This window comes from Orcinus orca, chromosome 3 (assembly GCF_937001465.1).
Source record: "Orcinus orca chromosome 3, mOrcOrc1.1, whole genome shotgun sequence".
In the NCBI taxonomy this organism is placed as follows: Eukaryota; Metazoa; Chordata; class Mammalia; order Artiodactyla; family Delphinidae; genus Orcinus; species Orcinus orca.
In genome coordinates this window covers 8,156,358-8,178,264 of record NC_064561.1, presented here as the reverse complement: position 1 = coordinate 8,178,264, position 21,907 = coordinate 8,156,358, and the positions used below count along the sequence as shown (strand labels likewise).

The 21,907-nt window shown below is 39.3% G+C and overlaps 2 protein-coding genes across 2 annotated transcripts in view; both read right to left on the bottom strand.

Annotated features, from left to right (window-relative positions):
- Positions 1-21,907, bottom strand: part of ADGRE3 (adhesion G protein-coupled receptor E3) — a 247,176-nt gene that overhangs the window by 81,004 nt on the left and 144,265 nt on the right. The window lies entirely within an intron of this gene.
- LOC101273215 (adhesion G protein-coupled receptor E2) lies at positions 1,799-21,860 on the bottom strand. Its single transcript, XM_049707323.1, has 11 exons — positions 21,842-21,860; positions 21,149-21,256; positions 20,729-20,959; positions 20,376-20,551; positions 17,482-17,679; positions 16,972-17,207; positions 7,578-7,644; positions 7,138-7,214; positions 5,988-6,156; positions 5,794-5,904; positions 1,799-1,846 (listed from the first exon to the last, which is right to left on the bottom strand). Exons 1-11 carry the CDS (start codon positions 21,858-21,860, stop codon positions 1,799-1,801), a joined length of 1,440 nt encoding a protein of 479 aa, XP_049563280.1.

Genomic DNA, 21,907 nt, shown 5'->3' with positions numbered 1-21,907 from the left:
GTCTTCTCCTCTTCTGTCTCTTTTAAGGACACTTGTCATTGGATTTAGGGTCCACCCAGATATCCAGGATGGTCTCATCTCAAGATCTTTAATTACATCTGCAAAGACCCTTTTCCAAATCAGATCACATCCATAGTTTCCAGGTGGACATATCTTTTGTGGGGGCATCATTCAAACCACAACACCATCAGGGAATGTGCACTATTAAAACACCTCCATCTTCCTGTCCTTGCTGCCAGGCGAGGCCACATCCTCCAGTCCTGGCCAGTATGAGACATCGCTGGGTGTGAGTCCTGGGAAAGATGTTGCAAAGGAGTGGTTTCATTTAGCCAGATCCCTCTCCTTCTTCTGTACAAGCAGACACCGTGTCCAGGGCTAGAGGAGCCATCCTGTGACCATGAGGGTGAAAGCCACAGGCTAAAGAGAGTGTGGCCAGAAGTCACAACCATCCTGGTTCCCCAGTTGGTGTCCTTGTATGGCTGTACCAGCCCTGGATTGTTTATTTCTGGACATTCTGTTACACGAATAAGATGTACCTCTTGCTGGTACATGACATTGTCTTTTTTGGGGGGAGGCTGGGGGAAGGCAGGGATGGGTTTATTATGGCTGAATGCAGTCTCTAACTGGTGCACTTAGTATATGGTCAATTTTTATAAATGCTTCGTGGGTAGTTGAAATCAATGTATTCTACATATATTCACTAGATGGAGCATATTATTTGTGTTTAAAAGTCTTTTACACATTTTAAAATATTGGTCTCTGTCTTAGCTCAGGCTGCTATAACAAAAATACTGTTGACTGGGTAACTAATAAACAACAGAAATTTATTTCTCACAGTCCTGGAGGCTGGAAGTCCAAGATCAAGGCTGGTAGATTTGACATCTGGTGAGGGCCCACTTCCTGGTTCATAGATGGCCATACTCTCGCTGTGTCCTCATGTGGCAGAAGGGGAGCAAGAGAGCTCTCTGGGGTCTCTATATAAATAAGGGCACTGATCCCATTCATGAAGGCTACATCCCCATGACCTAGTTACATCCCAAGGGCCCCACCTCTTAATACCATCCTCTTGGGGCTGAGGCTTCAGCATGTGAATTTTGGGGAGCACAAACATACAGTCCTTAGCAGTTTCTGATCTATCATATACTGAGAAGCCTCTCAGTATATGATACTCTCCCACCATAAGTATGGATTACTGAATAAGTCTTGTAATTCTGTCAATTTTAAGTTTCATATATTTTGAAGAAATGGAATTAAATGAAAATATTTTTGACATTTTATAAGTTTCCAGATAATTGTTCCTTTTATTCTTATAGTGACCATCTTTCTCCCTAGCAATGAATATTCAACCATTCATCATCATACTAGCAAATAATTATTTAGTGCTTATTATTACTAGATAGTAGCTACTACCCTAAACTTCGTATCTTTTAGGTTATTTAGTCCTCACAGACTTTCAGGAAGGTACTGGTTATTATCCCCAATTCACAGATGAGGAAACTGAGGCCTGGAAAGTTGAGGTGAGTTTACAGAGGTATGTAAGGTAGTAAGTGACAGAGTCTGGCTCTTTCTACAGAGCTTCACCCCAGGGGGCCATTCTCCATTTTAACCTGTACTCACATGATTCTATTTTTGTGTTTTAAAGTTCTTTAACTGAGGCATAAGTTAGGTAAAATTTCATAAGTTTTAGTGTATACCTTAATGAATTTTATATATGTCTATACCACCCACATCAAATATAAAATATTTTATCTCCCCAGAAGTTTCCCTTGGGCCCTACCCCAGTCAATAAGCCCCATCATCAGAGGTAACCAGTATTCTGACTTCTATCACCATAAATCTGTTTTTCCTGTTCAGAGAAATAGAACCACACAGTATGTGGTTCTATTTCTTGTGTCTGGTGCCTGGTGTCTGGTGTTTTCACTTAATATAGTGCCCATGAAATTTATCTTTGTCACATTATCAGCAGTTTATTCTTTTTTTTAATTAAATTTTATTTTTTTTACATCTATATTGGAGTATAATTGCTTTACAATGTTGTGTTAGATTCTACTGTATAACAAAGTGAATCAGCTATATGTATACATATATCCCCATATCCCCTCTCGCTTACGTCTCCCTCCCAGCCTCCCTATCCCACCCCTCTAGGTGGTCGCAAAGCACCGAGCTGATCTCCCTGTGCTATGCAGCTGCTTCCCACTAGCTATCTATTTAACATTTGGTAGTATATATATGTCAATGCTACGCTCTCACTTCGTCCCAGCTTATGCTTCCCCCTCCCTGTGTCCACAAGTCCATTCTCTACATCTGTGTCTTTATTCCTGTCCTGCTCCTAGGTTCATCAGAACCTTTTTTTTTTTTTTTTTAGATTCCATATGTATGTGTTACCATACAGTATTTGTTTGCTTTTTCTGACTTACTTCATTCTGTATGACAGACTGTAGATCCATCCCCCTCACTAAAAATAACTCAATTTCATTTCTTTTTACGGCTGAGTAAAATTCCATTGTACATGTGTGCCACATCTTCATTATCCATTCATCTGTTGATCAACACTTAGGTTGCTTCCATGTCCTGGCTATTGTAAACAGTACTGCAATGAACATTGTGGTACATGTCTCTTTTTGAATTATGGTTTTCTTGGGGTATATGCCCAGGAGTGGGATTGCTGGGTCGTATAGTAGTTCTATTTATAGTTTTTTAAGGAACCTCCATACTGTTCTCATAGTGGCTGTATCAATTTACATTGCCTCCAACAAAGGGTTCCCTTTTCTTCACACCCTCTCTAGCATTTATTGTTTGTAGATTTTTTGATAATGGCCAGTCTGACCGGCGTGAGGTGATACCTCATTGCAGTTTTGATTTGCATTTCTCTAATGATTAGTGATGTTGAGCATCCTTTCATGTGTTTATTGGCAATCTGTATATCTTCTTGGAGAAATGTCTATTTAGGTTTTCTGCCCATTTTTTGGATTGGGTTGTTTGTTTTTTTGATATTGAGCTGCATGACCTGCTTGTATATTTTGGAGATTAATCCTTTGTCTGTTGCTTCATTTGCAAATATTTTCTCCCATTCTGAGGTTGTCTCTTCGACTTGTTTATGGTTTCCTTTGCTGTGCAAGAGATTTTAAGTTTCATTAGGTCCTATTTGTTTGTTTTTATTTCCATTTCTTTAGGAGGTGGGTCAAAAAGGATCTTGCTGTGATTTATGTCATTGATTGTTCTGCCTATGTTTTCCTCTAAGAGTTTTAGAGTGTCTGCCCTTACATTTCAGGTCTTTAATCCATTTTGAGTTTATTTTTGTATATGGTGTTAGGGAGCGTTCTAATTTCATACTTTTACCTGTAGCTGTCCAGTTTTCCCAGTACCACATATTGAAGAGGCTGTCTTTTCTCCATTGTATATTCTTGCCTCCTTTACCAAAGGTAAGGTGACCATATGTGCATGGGTTTATCTCTGGGGTTGCTATCCTTTTACACTGATCTATATTTCTGTTTCTGTGCTAGTACCATATTATCTTAATTACTGGGGCTTTGTAGTAGAGTCTGATGTCAGGGCGCTGATTCTGCCAGCTCCGTTTTTTTTTCCTTTCCCTCAAGATTGCTTTGGCTATTTGGGGTCTTTTGTGTCTCCATACAAATTGTGAAGCTTTTTGTTCTAGTTCTGGGGAAAATGCCATTGGTAGTTTGATAGGGATTGCATTGAATCTGTAGATTGCTTTGGGTGTATAGTCATCTTCACAATGTTGATTCTTCCAATCCAAGAACATGGTATATCTCTCCATCTGTTTGTATCATCCTTAATTTCTTTCTTCAGTGTCTTATAGTTTTCTGCATACAGGTCTTTTGCCTCCTTAGGTAGGTTTATCCTTAGGTATTTTATTCTTTTTGTTGCAGTGGTAAATGGAAGTGTTTCCTTAATTTCTCTTTCAGATTTTTCATCATTAGTGTATATGAATGCAAGAGATTTCTGTACATTAATTTTGTATCCTGCTACTTTACCAAATTCATTGATTAGCTCTAGCAGTTTTCTGGTGGCATCTTTAGGATTCTCTGTGTATAGTATCATGTTACTGCAAACAGTGACAGCTTTACTTCTTTTCCAATTTGGATTCCTTTTGTTTCTTTTTCCTCTCTGATTGCTGTGGCTAAAACCTCCAAAACTATGTTGAATAATAGTAGTGACAGTGGGCAAGCTTGCCTTGTTCCTGATCTTAGAGGAAATGGTTTCAGTCTTTCACCATTGAGAACGATGTTGGCTATGGGTTTGTCATATATGGCTTTTATCTGTTGAGGTAGGTTCCCTCTATGCCTACTTTCTGTAGAGTTTTTATCATAAATGGGTGTTGGATTTTGTCAAAAGCTTTTTCTGCACCTACTGAGATGATCATATGGTTTTTATTCATCAATTTGATAATATGGTGTATCACATAGATTGATTTGCGTATATTGAAGAATCCTTGCATTCCTGGGATAAACCCCACTTGATCATGGTGTACAATCCTTTTAATGTGCTGTTGGATTCTGTTTGCTAGTATTTTGTTGAAGATTTTTGCATCTATGTTCATCAGTGATATTGTCCTGTAGTTTTCTTTTTTTCGTTAAATCTTTATCTGGTTTTGGTATCAGGGTGATGGTGGCCTCATAGAATGAGTTTGGGAATGTTCCTCCCTCTGCTATTTTTGGAAGAGTTTGAGAAGGATAGGTGTTAACTCTTCTCTAAATGTTTGATTGAATTCGTCTGTGAAGCCATATGGTTCTGGGCTTTGGTTTGTTGGAAGATTTTAATCACAGTTTCAATTTCATTACTTGTGATTGGTCTGTTCATATATTCCATTTCTTCCTGGTTCAGTCTTGGAAGGTTATACCTTTCTAAGAATTTGTCCATTTCTTCCAGGTTGTCCATTTTATTGGCATAAAGTTGCTTGTAGTAGTATCTTAGGATGCTTTGTATTTCTGCGGGGTCTGTTGTAACTTCTCCTTTTTCATTTCTAATTTTATTGATTTGAGTCCTCTCCCTCTTTTTCTTGATGAGTCTGGCTAATGGTTTATCAATTTTGTTTATCTTCTCAAAGAACCAGCTTTTAGTTTTATTCATCTTTGCTATTGTTTTCTTTGCTTCTATTTCATTTATTTCTGATCTGATCTTTATGATTTCTTTCCTTCTGCTAACTTTGGGTTTTGTTTGTTCTTCTTTCTCTAGTTCCTTTAGGTGTAAGGTTAGATTGTTTATTTGAGATTTTTCTTGTTTCTTGAGGTAGACTTGTATAGCTATAAACTTCCCTCTTAGAACTGGTTTTGCTGCATCCCATAGGTTTTGGATTGTCGTGTTTTCATTGTCATTTGTCTCTAGGTATTTTTTGATTTCCTCTTTGATTTCTTCAGTGATCTCCTGGTTATTTAGTAACGTATTGTTTAGCCTCCATGTGTTTGTGTTTTTTACGTTTTGTTCCCTGTTATTCATTTCTAATCTCATAGCGTTGTGGACAGAAAAGATGCTTGATATGATTTCAGTTTTCTTAAATTTACTGAGGCTTGATCTGTGACCCAAGATGTGATCTATCTTGGAGAATGTTCTGTGCACACTTGAGAAGAAAGTGTAATCTGCTGTTTTTGGTAGGAATGTCCTATAAACTTTCTTTCATGATAGATGAATGTCTTGGGTGAGTCTAGATGTAAACCACTGTGAGCTATCATAGGGTATCACCTGCTTTATACCCAATTATTCAGCATGATAAGCATGTGCTGCTCAATGGATCTTTTAGTGAAGTGCTCTGGGAGCAGTACATGATCTTACCACACTGTGTTTAGAGGGATCCGACAAGGTCTTGCTGGAGAGTGTGTACTCCTCAGATTCGGCTTTGGTTTTCTTCATCCTTTTGAACCATGTCCTGTACTGCTCTTTGACCTGTAGATGCAAAATGTGGTCTGGGTCAGAACAGAGAGGAATGAGGATGGGAAGAGTTTTGAGTGGGAGTCAGACAGTGATACCTGATGGCTTAGGAGGCAGTACACCAGGAAGATGAAGACACCCAGCAGGCTGTTGATGATGGTGAAGAGGTAGGCCATGATGTGGGCAGCCGGTCCCACCTGCAGGATTCCCAGACACCATGTGCATCCCAAGATGAAGAGCTGAGCTGTGGCTTTAAATGTCATCATCCTGGGTAGGAAGCGAAAGGAGGCTCGTGATGCACCCTGAGCAAAACAATCAAAGCCATTTCTTTTCTACACCATGGATGCCTCTGACTGAGTTGTGGCCACTCTGATATTTACTGTCAATGATTCTCGAAAAGAAATGCTTTTTCGATCCTGGATGGCATTTAGACTTGGACTGAAGTTCGTAGTGACACTTCATAATGTGGGTTTCAGTAATATGATGTTGCATGAATATCCCCAGTTTCAATCAACCGATATTACTGTGGATGTTCTGTACACCTGGCTGTGTGTTGGACCCTGTGCATTAAAAATAACAAGGGCAAGATTTTTGTTTTCACAAACCTTACAGTCTACTGGAAAACCAAATACAAATGGTCAATGATTAATTTGTGAATATTAGGTACCTCTGTCCTTGGTCCCTCCAATACTGTTCCTATCCTTTTCCTCTCTATGAACTGACCCAGAGCATGCTTTGCCCAGATGATTCATTCTTTGTAAACTTGAGGAAAGCAAAGCACATCCCTAGCCTCTTAGAAGATGTGATATGTGGCTAATGAACCTGATTTCATCAGGTAGCGCAGTGTGGTTGAGGGTAGCAGGAGGAGCTTAAATAAAGGTATGGGCAGGAAAGGGCATCCTGGGTTCTGGGTCAGGTATGTAATTTCCTAAGTGGTTTATAAGGATGTAAATGTTCTCAGGACCTTTCTCATAGAGCCATGGTAGTAATCCCTGTTTTTCAGAACAAAGTGAATTCTCCTTGTAGCTGAGGTAGTTTCATTTTTGGGTTATAGACGAATGGAATGTTTCCGGCTTGGGTGTCAGCAGAAAAACACTGTATCTGAACTTCCAAGGTGTGTGGCTGTACATCTTCCCTCAAGTCTGCTTAGAATTCCTGTGAATGTACATCAGGAGCTTGGAACCGTATGGCCTCACTCCCGGGTCATGCTTTTTATGAGGAGCAATGTGTACCTCTGACCCATCTCACCTAGTGATCCAGAGAGTGGACATCATCAGTGTTGAGAGCTTGTTTTTCACAATCCAGAAGGTTATCAGGAAATTAATCTGCAGAAACACCATAAGGCATATTGAATACATCCACACCTGCTAAATGTTCCTCCTGGCTCATCCAACACCTAAACCAGCAGGTAGGAAGGTTTTTTATTTCACTACAGTCATAGAACACCAGACCCAACACCCAGTAACTCAGTTTGCATGGGAATTTACATCTTTAAACACTGAAAGTCCCATGTCTAAGGAAACAATCCTTCTTGGTTTTAAAGTGGAAATTTCTGCATCCTGGGCGTCCACTCATTCCTGAACAAACTGGAAAAACTGGTCACTCTGCCTATACTCCTCTTTACACCTCTGCTTTTGATTCATGCTCAACCAGATAGGAAGGATGCTCTGATGTCATCCATTACTCACAGAGAAGATGGTGCAGACAGGGCCAAGAAAGGTCCATATAAATCCTTTGTCTGTGTGGAGCCAGCATCTATGAGAGAGGTGGAAGGAGATTCAAGAATATATTGGCCTTACCAGTCCCCTCCACCAGGAAGTCTACACAAGCCACTGAACCAACATTACCCACTGGGGGAAGACAGCAAAAACAATGGGAACTACAAACCTGCAGCCTGCAAAAAGGAGACGCCAAACACAGTAAGTTAAACAAAATGAGAAGACAGAGAAATATGCAGCAGATGAAGGGGCAGGGTGAAAACCCACCAGAGCAAACAAAAGAAGAGGAAATAGGCAGTCTACCTGAAAAAGAATTCAGAATCATGATACTAAAGATGATCCAAAATCTTGGAAATTGAATGGAGAAAATACAAGAAACGTTTAAAAAGGACTTAGAAGAAGTAAAGAGCAAACAAACAATGGTGAACAACACAATAATTAAACTTCTCTAGAAGGAACAATAGCAGAATAACTGAGGCAGAAGAATGGATAAGTGACCTGGAGATTAAATAGTGGAAATAACTACTGCAGAGCAGAATAAAGAAAAAAGAATGAAAAGAACTGAGGACAGTCTCAGAGACTTCTGGGACAACATTAAACGCACCAACATTCGAATTATAGGGGTCCCAGAAGCAGAAGAGAAAAAGAAAGGGGCTGAGAAAATATTTGAGCAGATTATAGTTGAAAACTTCCCTAACATGGAAAAGAAAAGAGTCAGTCAAGTCCAGGAAGTGCAGAGGGTCCCATACAGGAAAAATCCAAGGAGAAACACACCAAGACACATATTAATCAAACTATCAAAAATTAAATACAAAGAAAAATTATGAAAAGCAGAAAGGGAAAAGCAATAGATAAAAAAACAAGGGAATCCCCATAAGGTTAACAGCTGATCTTTCAGCAGAAACTCTGCAAGCCAGAAGGGAGTGGCAGGACATATTTAAAGTGATGAACCGGAAAAACCTACAACCAAGATTACTCTACCCAGCAAGGAACTCATTCAGATTAGACGGAGATATTAAAACCTTTCCAGACAAGCAAAAGCTAAGAGAATTCAGCATCACCAAAGCAGCTTTACAACAGCTGCTAAAGGAACTTCTCCAGGCAGGAAACACAAGAGAAGGAAAAGACCTACGAAAACAAACCCAAACAATTAAGAAAATGGTAATAGGAACACACATATCGATAATTACCTTAAACATATATAAAATAAATGCTCCAACCAAAAGACATAGACTGGCTGAATGGTTACAAAAACAAGGCCTGTATATATGCTATCCACAGAGACCTGCTTCAGACTTAGGGACACATACAGACTGAAAGTGAGGGGATGGAAATAGATATTCCATGCAAATGGAAATCAAAAGAAAGCTGGAGTAGCAATTCTCACATCAGACAAAATTGACTTTAAAATAAAAACTATTACAACAGACAAAATGGACACTACATAATGATCAAGGGATCAGTCCATGAAGAAGATATAACAATTGTAAATATTTATGCACCCAACACCAGAACACGTCAATACATAAGGCAAATGCTCACAGCCATAAAAGGAGAAATCGACAGTAACACAATCATATTAGAGGACTTTAAACCCCACTTTAACCAATAGAGATCATCCAAAATGAAAATAATAAGGAAACACAAGCTTTAAATGACACCTTAAACAAGATGAACTTAATTGATATTTATAGACATTCCACCCCAAAACAGCAGAGTACACTTTCTTCTCAAGTGCTCATGGAACATTCTATAGGACAGATCACATCTTGGGTCACAAATAAACCTTGGTAAATTTAAGAAAATTGAAATCATTTCAACTATGTTTTCCGACCACAACGCTATGAGACTAGATATCAATTAGAGGGGAAAAAAATGTAAAAAATCGAAACACAATGGATGCTAAAAAATATGCTGGGGCTTCCCTGGTGGTGCAGTGGTTGAGAGTCCGCCTGCCAATGCAGGGGACACAGGTCTGTGCCCCGGTCCAGGAAGATCCCACATGCCACGGAGTGGCTGGGCCCATGAGGCATGGCCGCTGATCCTGTGCATCTGGAGCCTGTGCTCCGCAACGGGAGAGGCCACAACAGTGAGAGGCCCATGTACCGCAAAAAAAAAAAAAAATAATAATAATATATATATGTATATATATATATATATATATATACATATATATATGTATATATATATATGCTACTAAATAACCAAGATATCACTGAAGAAATCAAACAGGACATCAAAAATACGTAGAAAAAAATGACAATGAAAACATGACGACCCAAAACCTAAAGGATGCAGCAAAAGCAGTTCTAAGAGGGAAGTTTATAGCAATACAATCCTACCTCAAGAAACAAGAAAAATCTCAAATAAACAAACTAAACTTACACCTAAAGCAATTAGAGAAAGAAGAACAAACAAAACCCAAAGTTAGCAGAAGGAAAGAAATCATAAAGGTCAGAGCAGAAATAAATGAAATAGAACAAAAAAAAAACCCAAAATAGCAAAGATCAATAAAACTAACAGCTTGTTCTTTAAGAAGATAAAGAAAATTGATCAAGCATTGCCAGACTCATCAAGAAAAAAAGGAAGAAGACTGAAATCAATAGCATTAGAAATGAAAAAGGAGAGGTAACAACTGACACTGCAGAAATACAAAGGATCATGAGAGATTACTACAAGCAACTATATGCCAATAAAATGGACAAACTGGAAGGAATGGACAAATTCTTAGAAATGCACAACCCTCCGAGACTGAACCAGGAAGAAATAGAAAATATGAACAGACCAATCACAAGCACTGAAATTGAAACTGTGATTTAAAATCTTCCAACAAACAAAAGTCCAAGAACAGAAGCCTTCACAGGCGAATTCTATCAAACATTTAGAGAAGAGCTAACACCTATCTTTCTCAAACTCTTCCAAAATATAGCAGAGGGAGGAACACACCCAAACTCATTCTACGAGGCCACCATCACCCTGATACCAAAACCAGACAAAGGTGTCACAAAGAAAGGACTCTACAGGCCAATATCACTGATGAACATAGAGGAAAAATCCTCAACAAAATACTAGCAAACAGAATCCAACAGCCCATTAAAGGATTGTACACCATGATCACGTGGGGTTTATCCCAGGAATGCAAGGATTTTTCTATATACGGAAATCAATCAATGTGATACACCATATTAACAAAATTAAGGATAAAAGCATATGGTCATCTCAATAGATGCAGAGAAAGCTTTCGAAAAAATTCAACACCCACTTATGATAAAACCCCTCCAGAAAGTAGGCATAGAGGGGACTTATCTCCACATAATAAAGACCATATATGACAAACCCACAGCCAACATCATCCTCAATGGTGAAAAACTGAAACCATTTCCACTAAGACCAGGAACAAGACAAGGTTGCCCACTCTCACCACTATTATTCAACATAGTTTTGGAAGTTTTAGCCACAGCAATCAAAGAAGAAAAAGAAATAAAAGGAATCCAAACGAGAAAAGAAGAAGTAAAGCTGTCACTGTTTGCAGATGACATGATACTATAGATATAGAATCCTAAAGATGCTACTAGAAAACTACCAGAGCTAATCAATGAATTTGGTAAAGTAGCAGGATACAAAACTAATGCACAGAAATCTCTGGCATTCCTATACACTAATGATGAAAAATATGAAAGTGAAATTAAGAAATCACTCCCTTTTACCATTGCAACAAAAAGAATAAAATACCTAGGAATAAACCTACTGAAGGAGATAAAATACCTGTATACAGAAAATTAAAAGACACTGATGAAAGAAATTAAAGATGATACAAACAGATGGAGAGATATACCATGTTCTTGGATCGGAAGAATCAACATTGTGAAAATGACTCTACTACCCAAAGCAATCTACACATTCAATGCAATCCCTATCAAACTACCACTGGCATTTTTCACAGAACTAGAACAAAAAATTTCACAATTTGTATGGAAACACAAAATACCCTGAATAGCCAAAACAATCTTGAGAAAGCAAAACGGAGCTGGAGGAATCAGGCTCCCTGACTTCAGACTATACTACAAAGCTACAGTAATCAAGACAATATGGTTCTGGCACAAAAACAGAAATATAAATCAATGGAACAGGATAGAAAGCCCAGAGATAAACCCACACACATATGGTCACCTTATCTTTGACAAGGGAGGCAAGAATATACAGTGGAGAAAAGACAGCTTCTTCAATAAGTGGTGCTGTGAAAACTGGACATCTACATGTAAAAGAATGAAATTAGAACACTCCCTAACACCATACACAAACATAAACTCAAAATGGATTAAAGACCTAAATGTAAGATCAGACACTGTCAAACTCTTAGAGGAAAACATAGGCAGAACAGTCTATGACATACATTACAGCAAGATCCTTTTTGACCCACCTCATAGAGAAATGGAAATAAAAACAAAAATAAACAAATGGGACCTAATGAAAGTTAAGAGCTTTGCACAGCAAAGGAAGCCATATACAAGGTGAAAAGACAACCCTCAGAATGGGAGAAAATATTTGCAAATGAAACAAGTGACAAATGATTAATCTCCAAAATTTACAAGCAGCTCATGCAGCTCAATATCAAAAAAACAAACAACCCAATCCAAAAATGGGCAGAAGACCTAAATAGACATTTCTCCAAAGAAGACATACAGATTTCCAACAAGCACATGAAAGACTGTTCAATATCATTAATCATTAGAGAAATGCAAATCAAAACTACATTGAGATATCATCTCACACCGGTCAGAATGGCCATCATCAAAAAATCTACAAACAATAAATGCTGGAGAGGGTGTGGTGAAAAGGGAACCCTCTCGCACTCTTGGTGGGAATGTAAATTGATACAGCCACTATGGAGAACAGTACGGAGGTTCCTTAAAAATCTAAAAATAGAACTACCATACGACCCAGCAATCCCACTCTTGGCCATATACCCTGAGAAAACCATAATTCAAAAAGACTAATGTACCACAATGTTCATTGCAGCTCTATTTACAATAGCCAGGACATGGAAGCAACCTAAGTGTCCATCGACAGATGACAGGATGAAAAAGATGTGGCACATATATACAATGGAATATTACTCAACCATAAAAAGAAACAAAAATGAGTTATTTTTAGTGAGGTGGATGGACCTTGAGTCTGTCATAGAGAGTGAAGTAAGTCAGAAAGAGAAAAACAAATACCATATGCTAACACATATATATGGAATCTAAAGAAGAAAAAATAATGGTTTTGACAAACCTAGGTGCAGGACAGGAATAACGATACAGACGTAGAGAATGGACTTGAGGACATGGGGTGTGGGAAATGTAAGTTGAGAGTAAGTTAGAGAGTAGCGCTGACATATACACACTACCAAATGTAAAATAGATAGCTACTGGGAAGCAGCCGCATAGCATAGGGTGATCAGCTCAGTGGTTTGTGCCCACGGAGAGGGGTGGGATATGGAGGATGGGAGGGAGACCCAAGAGGGAGGGGATATGGGGATATATGTATACATATAGCTGATTCACTTTGTTATACAGCAGAAACTAACACAACATTGTAAAGCAATTTTACTGTAATAAAGATGTTAAAAATAAAAGAATATATTGGCCTTTGTGGATAAAGAATCGATAAATAAACATATCCCTCATCCTCCAAAGTATTTTTCTGCCTCCGTTATTAATAATAATAATAAATATTATTATTGCTTTTTTTGGTAAGAATATTTCTCATAAGAGCTACACCCTTAGCAAATTTAAAATATACAACACAGTATTATTAGCTATAGGCACTATGCTCTGTATTAGAGCTCCTGAAGTTATTATTTTGCAGAATTGAAAGTTTGTGTATGCCCTTTATTTTGGTAAGGGACATGGCTGTATACTTATTCCCAATTTATCAGGCTGTATACATGAATTATGTGCAGCTTTTTACATGTACAGCAAAGTTAAAAAGTGGTTTTAAAAAAAGAAAAATTTTTTTAAAAACGTGTTTTAAGTTTTGGTCTTCAGATACACTGGCAGAAAAATATACATGTTTTAAAGAAAAAATGAATAGAGAAGTTAATTTATGGTTTATTGGAGCAATATTGAGTGTCTCCTCCTGTATAAGGATTTGTACTTGGTTTTGAAGGCCCAGTTCTTGTTAAGATAGAGTGATGTCTGTCATCAGGGAGTTCCTAGCTAGGTGGGCACATCAACAATCAGAAAATAGAAACTATCAAAATGATGAAGTTTACAATCAAATATGAGGAGCTGTCTGAACATGTAGATGGATCTATAACCTAGTCAGGGTTATAGGAGATTCAGATATTGGGAAGGATTCCCTGAGAGAATTGAATTGTGTTTATGCTGAGATGTGGATGATGAGTAGGTGTAGATAGGATAAAAAAAAATTGGGACAGCCAAGGAGAGAGAGAGCGAGAGAGTATGAGAGACAGAAACAACAGTAAACCTGACACTGCTATGGCAGGGTTCATGTGCATTATGTAATTTATTCTTCATGACAACATAGGTAATCAAATGATCACAGGTCAGACATCTGAGGCATAAGGATACAAAGTCAGTAACTGAAGTTCACACTGATAGAAATGATCAAGTTGGTGTTTCATCCCAAGTAGGGAATTGTGAATGACTTGGGAGGTGTGAGGACCATGGAGAGGGTTAGCTGGATCCACCAGGAAGAACCTAAGAGAGAGCTACTAAGGCAGGAGTTAGCAAACGGCAGCCTGTGGTCCACGTCGGGCTGCTGTCTGATTTTGGAAATGTGTTTTACTGAGTCACAGTCACATTCATTTCTTATAGCTTTTCTGTGGCTGCTTTTGAGCTACAAGGATAGAGGTGAGTCATCACAACAGAGACCATATGACCCACAAAGCCAAAATATATACTATCTTGCCTTTCACAGAGAAAGTTTGCTGACTTTTTTGCTAAGATATCTAGGAAGGCCGGCATGTCAGGGCCCATCTGATGCAGGTTAACATTAATTTTTATCAGCATAGGACTTTGTTGTGGGTGACAGTCTGCACTTGCTCACATCTCTGCTACTGATAACCTGATTTAAAAATGGCAGGAGAGCTGAATAGACGTTTTCCAAAGAAGACATAGAGATAGCCAGCAGGCACATGAAAGAATGTTCAACATCACTGTTAGAGAAATGTAAATCAAAACCACAATGAGATGTCCCAGCACAGCTGTCAGAATGGCTCTTATCAAAAAGGCATGAAATAACAGTGAGGATGTGGAGAAAAGGGAACCCTTATATTACTGTTGGTAGGGATGTAAATTGGTGCAGCCACTATGGAAGACAGTATGGAGATCCTCAAAAAAAAAATTAAGAACAGAACTGCCATCTGATCCAGGTATCTCACGTCTAGATACTTATCCAAAGACTACAAAAACACTAACTCAAAATGATATATGGACCTTTATGTTCACTGCAGCATTATTTACAATAGATAAGATATGGAAGCAACCTAAGTGCCCATCAACGGATAAAGAAGGCATGATACACACACACACACACACACACACACACACACACAGCCACACCAGCCATGGAGTACTACCCAGCCATAAAACTGATGAAACCTTGCCATTTGTGACAACATGGATGGACATTGGGGGTATTGTGCTAAGTGAAATAAGTCAGGTGGAGAAAGACAAATACAGTCTGATTTCATACATATGTGGAATACAACAAACTATAAACAAACAAAAGAAATGAACAAACCAAACCAAACAAGCCTCCTCCCCCTGTAGATACAGAAAACAGAGTACTGGCTGTCACAGGGGAAGGGGCATGGTTGAGGGGAGGCAAAATGGGTAAAGTGGGTCAACTTTATGGTGATGGATGGAAACTCAATTTCTGGTGGTGAGCAAGTTGTAGGTATATAGAAGTAGAAATATAAAGTTGTATACATGAAACGTATATAGTGTTACAAAACAATGTTACTTCAATAAAAAATATATCTTAAAAAACTAAAGTGCTATGTTGGTTCTATGATGGCCATGGTCATGCTGGAGAAGATAAGTACAGTGGAGATTTGCTTTTTTTTTTTTTTAACATCTTTATTGGAGTATAATTGCTTTACAATGGTGTGTTAGTTTCTGCTTTACAACAAAATGAATCAGTTATACATATACATATGTTCCCATATCTCTTCCCTCTTGCATCTCCCTCCCTCCCACCCTCCCTATCCCACCCCTCCAGGCGGTCACAAACCACCGAGCTGATCTCCCTGTGCTATGCGGCTGCTTCCCACTAGCTATCTACCTCACGTTTGTTAGTGTATATATGTCCATGCCTCTCTCTCTCTTTGTCACAGCTTACCCTTCCCCCTCCCCATATCCTCAAGTCCATTCTCTAGTAGGTCTGTGTCTTTATTCCTGTTTTACCCCTAGGTTCTTCATGACATTTTTTTTTCTTAAATTCCATATATATGTGTTAGCATACGGTATTTGTCTCTCTCTTTCTGACTTACTTCACTCTGTATGACAGACTCTAGGTCTATCCACCTGATTACAAATAGCTCAATTTCGTTTCTTTTTATGGCTGAGTAATATTCCATTGTATATATGTGCCACATCTTCTTTATCCATTCATCCGATGATGGACACTTAGGTTGTTTCCATCTCTGGGCTATTGTAAATAGAGCTGCAATGAACATTTTGGTACATGACTCTTTTTGAATTATGGTTTTCTCAGGGTATATGCCCAGTAGTGGGATTGCTGAGTCATATGGTAGTTCTATTTGTAGTTTTTTAAGGAACCTCCATACTGTTCTCCACAGTGGCTGTATCAATTTACATTCCCACCAACAGTGCAAGAGGGTTCCCTTTTCTCCACACCCTCTCCAGCATTCACTGTTTCTAGATTTTTTGATGATGGCTATTCTGACTGGTGTGAGATGGTATCTCATTGTAGTTTTGATTTGCATTTCTCTAATGATTAATGATGTTGAGCATTCTTTCATGTGTTTGTTGGCAGTTTGTATATCTTCTTTGGAGAAATGTCTATTTAGGTCTTCTGCCCATTTTTGGATTGGGTTGTTTGTTCTTTTGTTCTTGAGCTGCATGAGCTGCTTGTAAATTTTGGAGATTAATCCTTTGTCAGTTGCTTCATTTGCAAATATTTTCTCCCATTCTGGCAGTTGTCTTTTGGTCTTGTTTATGGTTTCCTTTGCTGTGCAAAAGCTTTGAAGTTTTATTAGGTCCCATTTGTTTATTTTTGTTTTTATTTCAATTTCTCTAGGAGGTGGGTCAAAGAGGATCCTGCTGTCATTTATGTCATAGAGTGTCCTGCCTATGTTTTCCTCTAAGAGTTTGATAGTTTCTGGCCTTACCCGGGTGGTGTTCCATAAAGATGGGGCCTGGATGCTGCAGAAATGACCACAATCACAGCCGGGACTCCGTAGCCCACTGGGAATGTGAGTTTCTTCATGAACTTGTTGACACTGGAGTAGTTGACCACCGTCAGGTTGTGTGCAGTGACGAAGAGGTGCAGGCCCTCCAGCAGCATCCAGGTGAAGGAGGCCAGGTAGAGATAGTGCAAGGCACCTGCAATGATGGCACATAGCACCTGGGGAAGGAGGAAGGTGTAACTAGGAGGGATTGTCAGGGTGTAGCATGACCCCAGGACCTCTTCTATACTTCATCACTGGGGAGAACTCTGACGTATATGGAGGAGTTGTCAATGGAGTGTCTTCTAATTGTGCCAGTCAGTGTGAAATTGGCTACTTACGTATCTAACTTTACCTGGAATGCCATTTTATTAAGGAGTCCAAGGCAGCATGGCTTCATGAACTCAGCATCCCCTGGGGCAGAGCAGGGGTATTTTGGGACAATTTAAGCACCTTGATCTCGGTTCTGTTGATGGCTATTAGGAAGAGCAGGTGGGCCAGGAAGAGGCAGAGTGAGAGCTGCAGGTGGAGCGAAGTGCTGGTGTTCTGGATGGCTTTGCACAGCAGGAAGGTGAGGGCTGCCAGGAGGAGGCACAGCAGAGAGAGGCTCAGCCCCACGTAGGTGATCACAGTCAGTGTGGGATCCTTCTCCTGGGACACATCAGAGAGGACATCACAGTCACCCTTTCCTGCTCTGGGGTAATGATGCTTCCACCATTTTTGTTTTTATTTTTAGGCATATAAAAACCAGGAATGGAGGAGCCAAGTAGATATGTGATGTTTATGGCTAACTTTCTACAGGTTCAGAATGTTAGAATTTTATGGGATCTGATATGATTAATTCTGTCTCTGGAAGGATTGAGGGACAGGAGAGTCCTTAGTCAAGACCAAGCCCTGGAACTCACAAGTGTTTATTTTCCTTTAGACTTTTGGGCATGACTAAGCTTATGGGTCACCACAAGAGGTTCACATAGGCATGTAGTTCCATATTGAGCAAGCCTCCATCCCCATCATGTGATGGTGTGTGACATAGTCTGTACCTGGAGTCATGATGTCCAGGTATAAACCCTGACCCTGAACTCCACACACCTCATCCTGTAATAATTGTTCCTGACTCGTCACAAATCCTTACAGATTTAGAATTAAATCCTTGGTTAAAAGAGGAAAACTGATACATTTTGTTGACAGTGGTGGGTTAAAATTCATATTTTTCTGCCACTTTTTGGAATACATCCTAAAATCCCTGAGGACAAGGAAAAAAACCCTCACCAATTCCCTTTTAGTGTAAGTCAGGGAAGGAGAGAGATCGAGAGATGGAGAGAGGTGGAGAGAGAGAGACAAAGAGAGGAAAGGATGAAGGAGAAAATGAAGATTAAAACATTCAAAGTAGGTGCATCTGGATAAAGAGCAATTGAGTATTTTTAGCACAAATTTTATTTTGCAACATATCTCTATGTTTGATTTTGTTTAGGAATAAAATGTTTAAAAATAAATAATGAGGCCACCAGATGATTTTGATGAACTATAAATTTTGAGAATATTTGGTTTATTGAATAAAACTAATTTTCCTACTGTATTAAGAGCTCCACCAAATCCATAAGAAATTTACCAACAAGACAGTGGAAAAATATACCAAGGATGTGAACAAATTGTTTCCAGAGACAGAAATACTAATAGCTCCTAAATGAAGATGTTACAGTCCATTAATAATAAAAAACACACACAGTTTTTCCTAGATACGATATTTACATCTTAGATGGGTAAACATCCAAAAATTTGCTAGTAAACTTGTGGTAATGGTGTGAGGAATCACAAACTTTTACATAATACCTGTGTCAGTGTCCACAGGTGCGACCTCAAGATGTTGAAATACGGAAATATCTACCAACATGCAATTATGAATTTGACCCAGTATCCATTCTAACTGCATATTCAAACATGAGATCAATGAGGTAAGTGTAAACAGTTGCAACATTATTTGTATTAGTAAGTGATCTAATAAAAACGCCCATTATGAGAGGCCTTGATATAGAATTTACAGCACATTCACACAACAGAATGTATTTGGCCAGAAAATAATGAAGAATCCTTTGACAACTCAAGAGAATAATCTATCAGCTGTGTGAAAAAAGGAGAGCCAAAGAAGAAATACATATACTATATTTATATGTGTAAAATATCTGTTGAAATCTGCAGGAGAAATTAACAACTTTGGTTGTTGAAGCAAGAGGAACTAAGTGTCTGGAGCTAAGATTGAGATGGAGAATCTCCAGTGTTTCCTCTCTTGTTCCGTTGGAATTCAAAACTCAACTATCTGAACTCTTCAATAAACAGGAAGCAGTATATAAGTAAAAGTATGAATATTGTGGTATTTAGGGACATGGCTGTAGGAAACATGGACTCGGAGTATCGTTCAAACTTCTGGGGGCTCCTATGAGGTCTGACCATGGTGCTGTGATCATTTCCATGCTTACTTTCATGTGAGTGCCACCTTTATTTCAGTAAATTCCCCATTACTTGAGATCACCAGAGAGTATTTGGTTTTGGTGAACCAGAGAAAGTAAGCAGCTCACCTGGCCAGGTGAGGAGGCAAAGATTTCTCCTGATCCACCTGTACTCACTGGCTCCCTTGGCCCCGTCTGCTATCACCAAATCTTCCTTTATGCAGCCCCTGTGCGTCCCTGGTCTGAAGACCCCTGTGGTAAGCAGAATTCTAATTGGCAATCATATCCCATCCCCTGAGGTACACATAACCACTTCCAGGTTTGAAGTCAAATGCCAATGTAGGTTCTGCTGTGAAGGGATTTGCAAATGGAATTCATGTCCCACATTAAGTGATGTTAAGAAAGTTTATCCTGCATGGGCTTGCCTTAATCATGTGAGCTCCTAAGAGATCTGGGCTTTTTATTGGAGAAAAGATCCAAAGTTTGAGAGAGTTTTGATGTGAGGAAGCTTCTCTTGCTGGCCTCCAGATAGGAACACTGATACACTGTGAGAGGGCCCAGGAGAGGTCCACATGAGAAGGAATGCAGGTAGCCCCTGAGAGCTAAACCTGGACCCCTGCTGACAGATAGGAGACAAGGAGACCTCAGTCCTACCATCACAAGGAACTGAATTGTACCCAGAATCAGAGGGTTAGAGGAGGACCCCAAGCCTCAGATGAGAATGCAGTCCAGGCTGACAGAATGATTTCAGCCTTGTAAGAACCTGAGCAGACAACCTAGCTATACCATGCCAGATTGCTGACCAGCAATAACTGTGAGATAATAATTTTTTCAGGTTTTACATATGTGGGAATTTGTTACACAGTGGTTGACATTGAATGCAGCCCTTCTCAGGGCTCTCACCTGCACATCGTATTGGGCCATGAGGACAGCAAAGCTGCTGAGGTGGGTGCATTGGAAGATGGTGCTGTTGTCTCTGGTGCTGGCCATCCTGCAGCCTTTGGCGGCCCAATGACAAATTCCATTCTGGCCACACTCCCAGAAAACACAGCATATCTTCTCCCTTGGCCCAGGGATCACTGACTTTAGGAACAGGAAATAGGTGTGAGATGGTGGTTCTGTAACTCAGAAATGCTGACCCAAATCTGGCTCATGAAGGGCTTTCCTGGGGATATTATGCACCCATGGGGGAGCCCCCTGAAGCCCAAGGCTGTGCCCAGGACACAGGGGTCTTCCACCCCACAGGTCCATCCCACCTGGACTCACATGTTGGAAGACAAAGGTGACTGGGGAGCTGAGGTTCTGGGTGTTATTGCTGGTGATAAAGGTGGATACAACATCTGACAGCAGGATGTGGGAGATTTCTTGCAGCAAACCCTTGTGTGTCTCATGCAGAACTGCCTGTTCTTCAGTATCCAGGACCAGGGGGACTTTATCCAACAACTTCCCTATCCCTGGGGTGGAGACAAGGCCCACCACAATAGTACCTGCAGTATAAGAGCAAGGTTGACATCTTGGGGGTGCCCAACATGACCCCTCCTTTAGATGGACTCTTTCCTTGTGGCCCCACCATAACCCACAATTCCCTTTAAAGTTTAGTTTTCTGTTTGTCACTTCTTTGTGTATCTTTTCCCACTGTGAATTCTCAGGGACCGTTTCCCTGCCTCAACCATTACCTGAGTCATTAGATTCATGCACTGTATCCCAGGTCAGCATCATCTGTGTCTGACTCTGAATCAAGGTGATATTCCTGTCTTCTTCCTCCAACACCTTCAGGGACAGTTCTAAGAGTTGTGGGGGTTATACAAGGAAGTTAGATTAGCAATTGTGCCTACAGTGGTAAACATAATACTATTATTTGTATATATAAGAAAATAAATGTTTTACTATATTATATAAATATGTAAATACTTTATATATTACATAACATATATTATATATAATGGTATTATTTGTTATAAGTAATAACATTTGGTACACATAATAATGGTATATCTGTATATCTTTTGAACCTACAAAGGATTACAATAGAACACTATAAGAAATTTATTCCACAACAAGTTAGGCAACCTAGGTGAAAAGGGGAAATTCCTAGAGACACACAAAATACCAAAAGTGACTTAAGAAAATGGAAAATCAGAATGATCTGGTAACAGGTAAGCAGGTTGAATCAGTATCCAAAACTTCCCCAAAAGAAAAGAACGGAACAGATGGCTTCTATGTTGAATTCTCCCAGCCATTCATGGAAGAATTAACACTAATCCTTTGTAAACCTCTCCATAGAATAGAAGAGAAAGGAACACTACCTAAATATTCTATGAGACCATCATTACCCTATAAATAAAATAAGATAAAGACATCACAAAAACCCCATAGACCAATATCCATTATGAACATGGATACACAAATAGTCAATAAAATATTAGGAAAAATTT

Bases quoted from the DNA above. Each gene is read 5' to 3' on its own strand.
- LOC101273215 (XM_049707323.1), bottom strand. The intron at 20,960-21,148 runs GTAATGGTTGAG...CTTATACTGCAG, and splicing joins GCATGAATCTAATGACTCAG to GTACTATTGTGGTGGGCCTT. The intron at 5,905-5,987 runs GTATCACTGTCT...TTGCATCTACAG, and splicing joins ACTGCCTCCTAAGCCATCAG to GTCAAAGAGCAGTACAGGAC.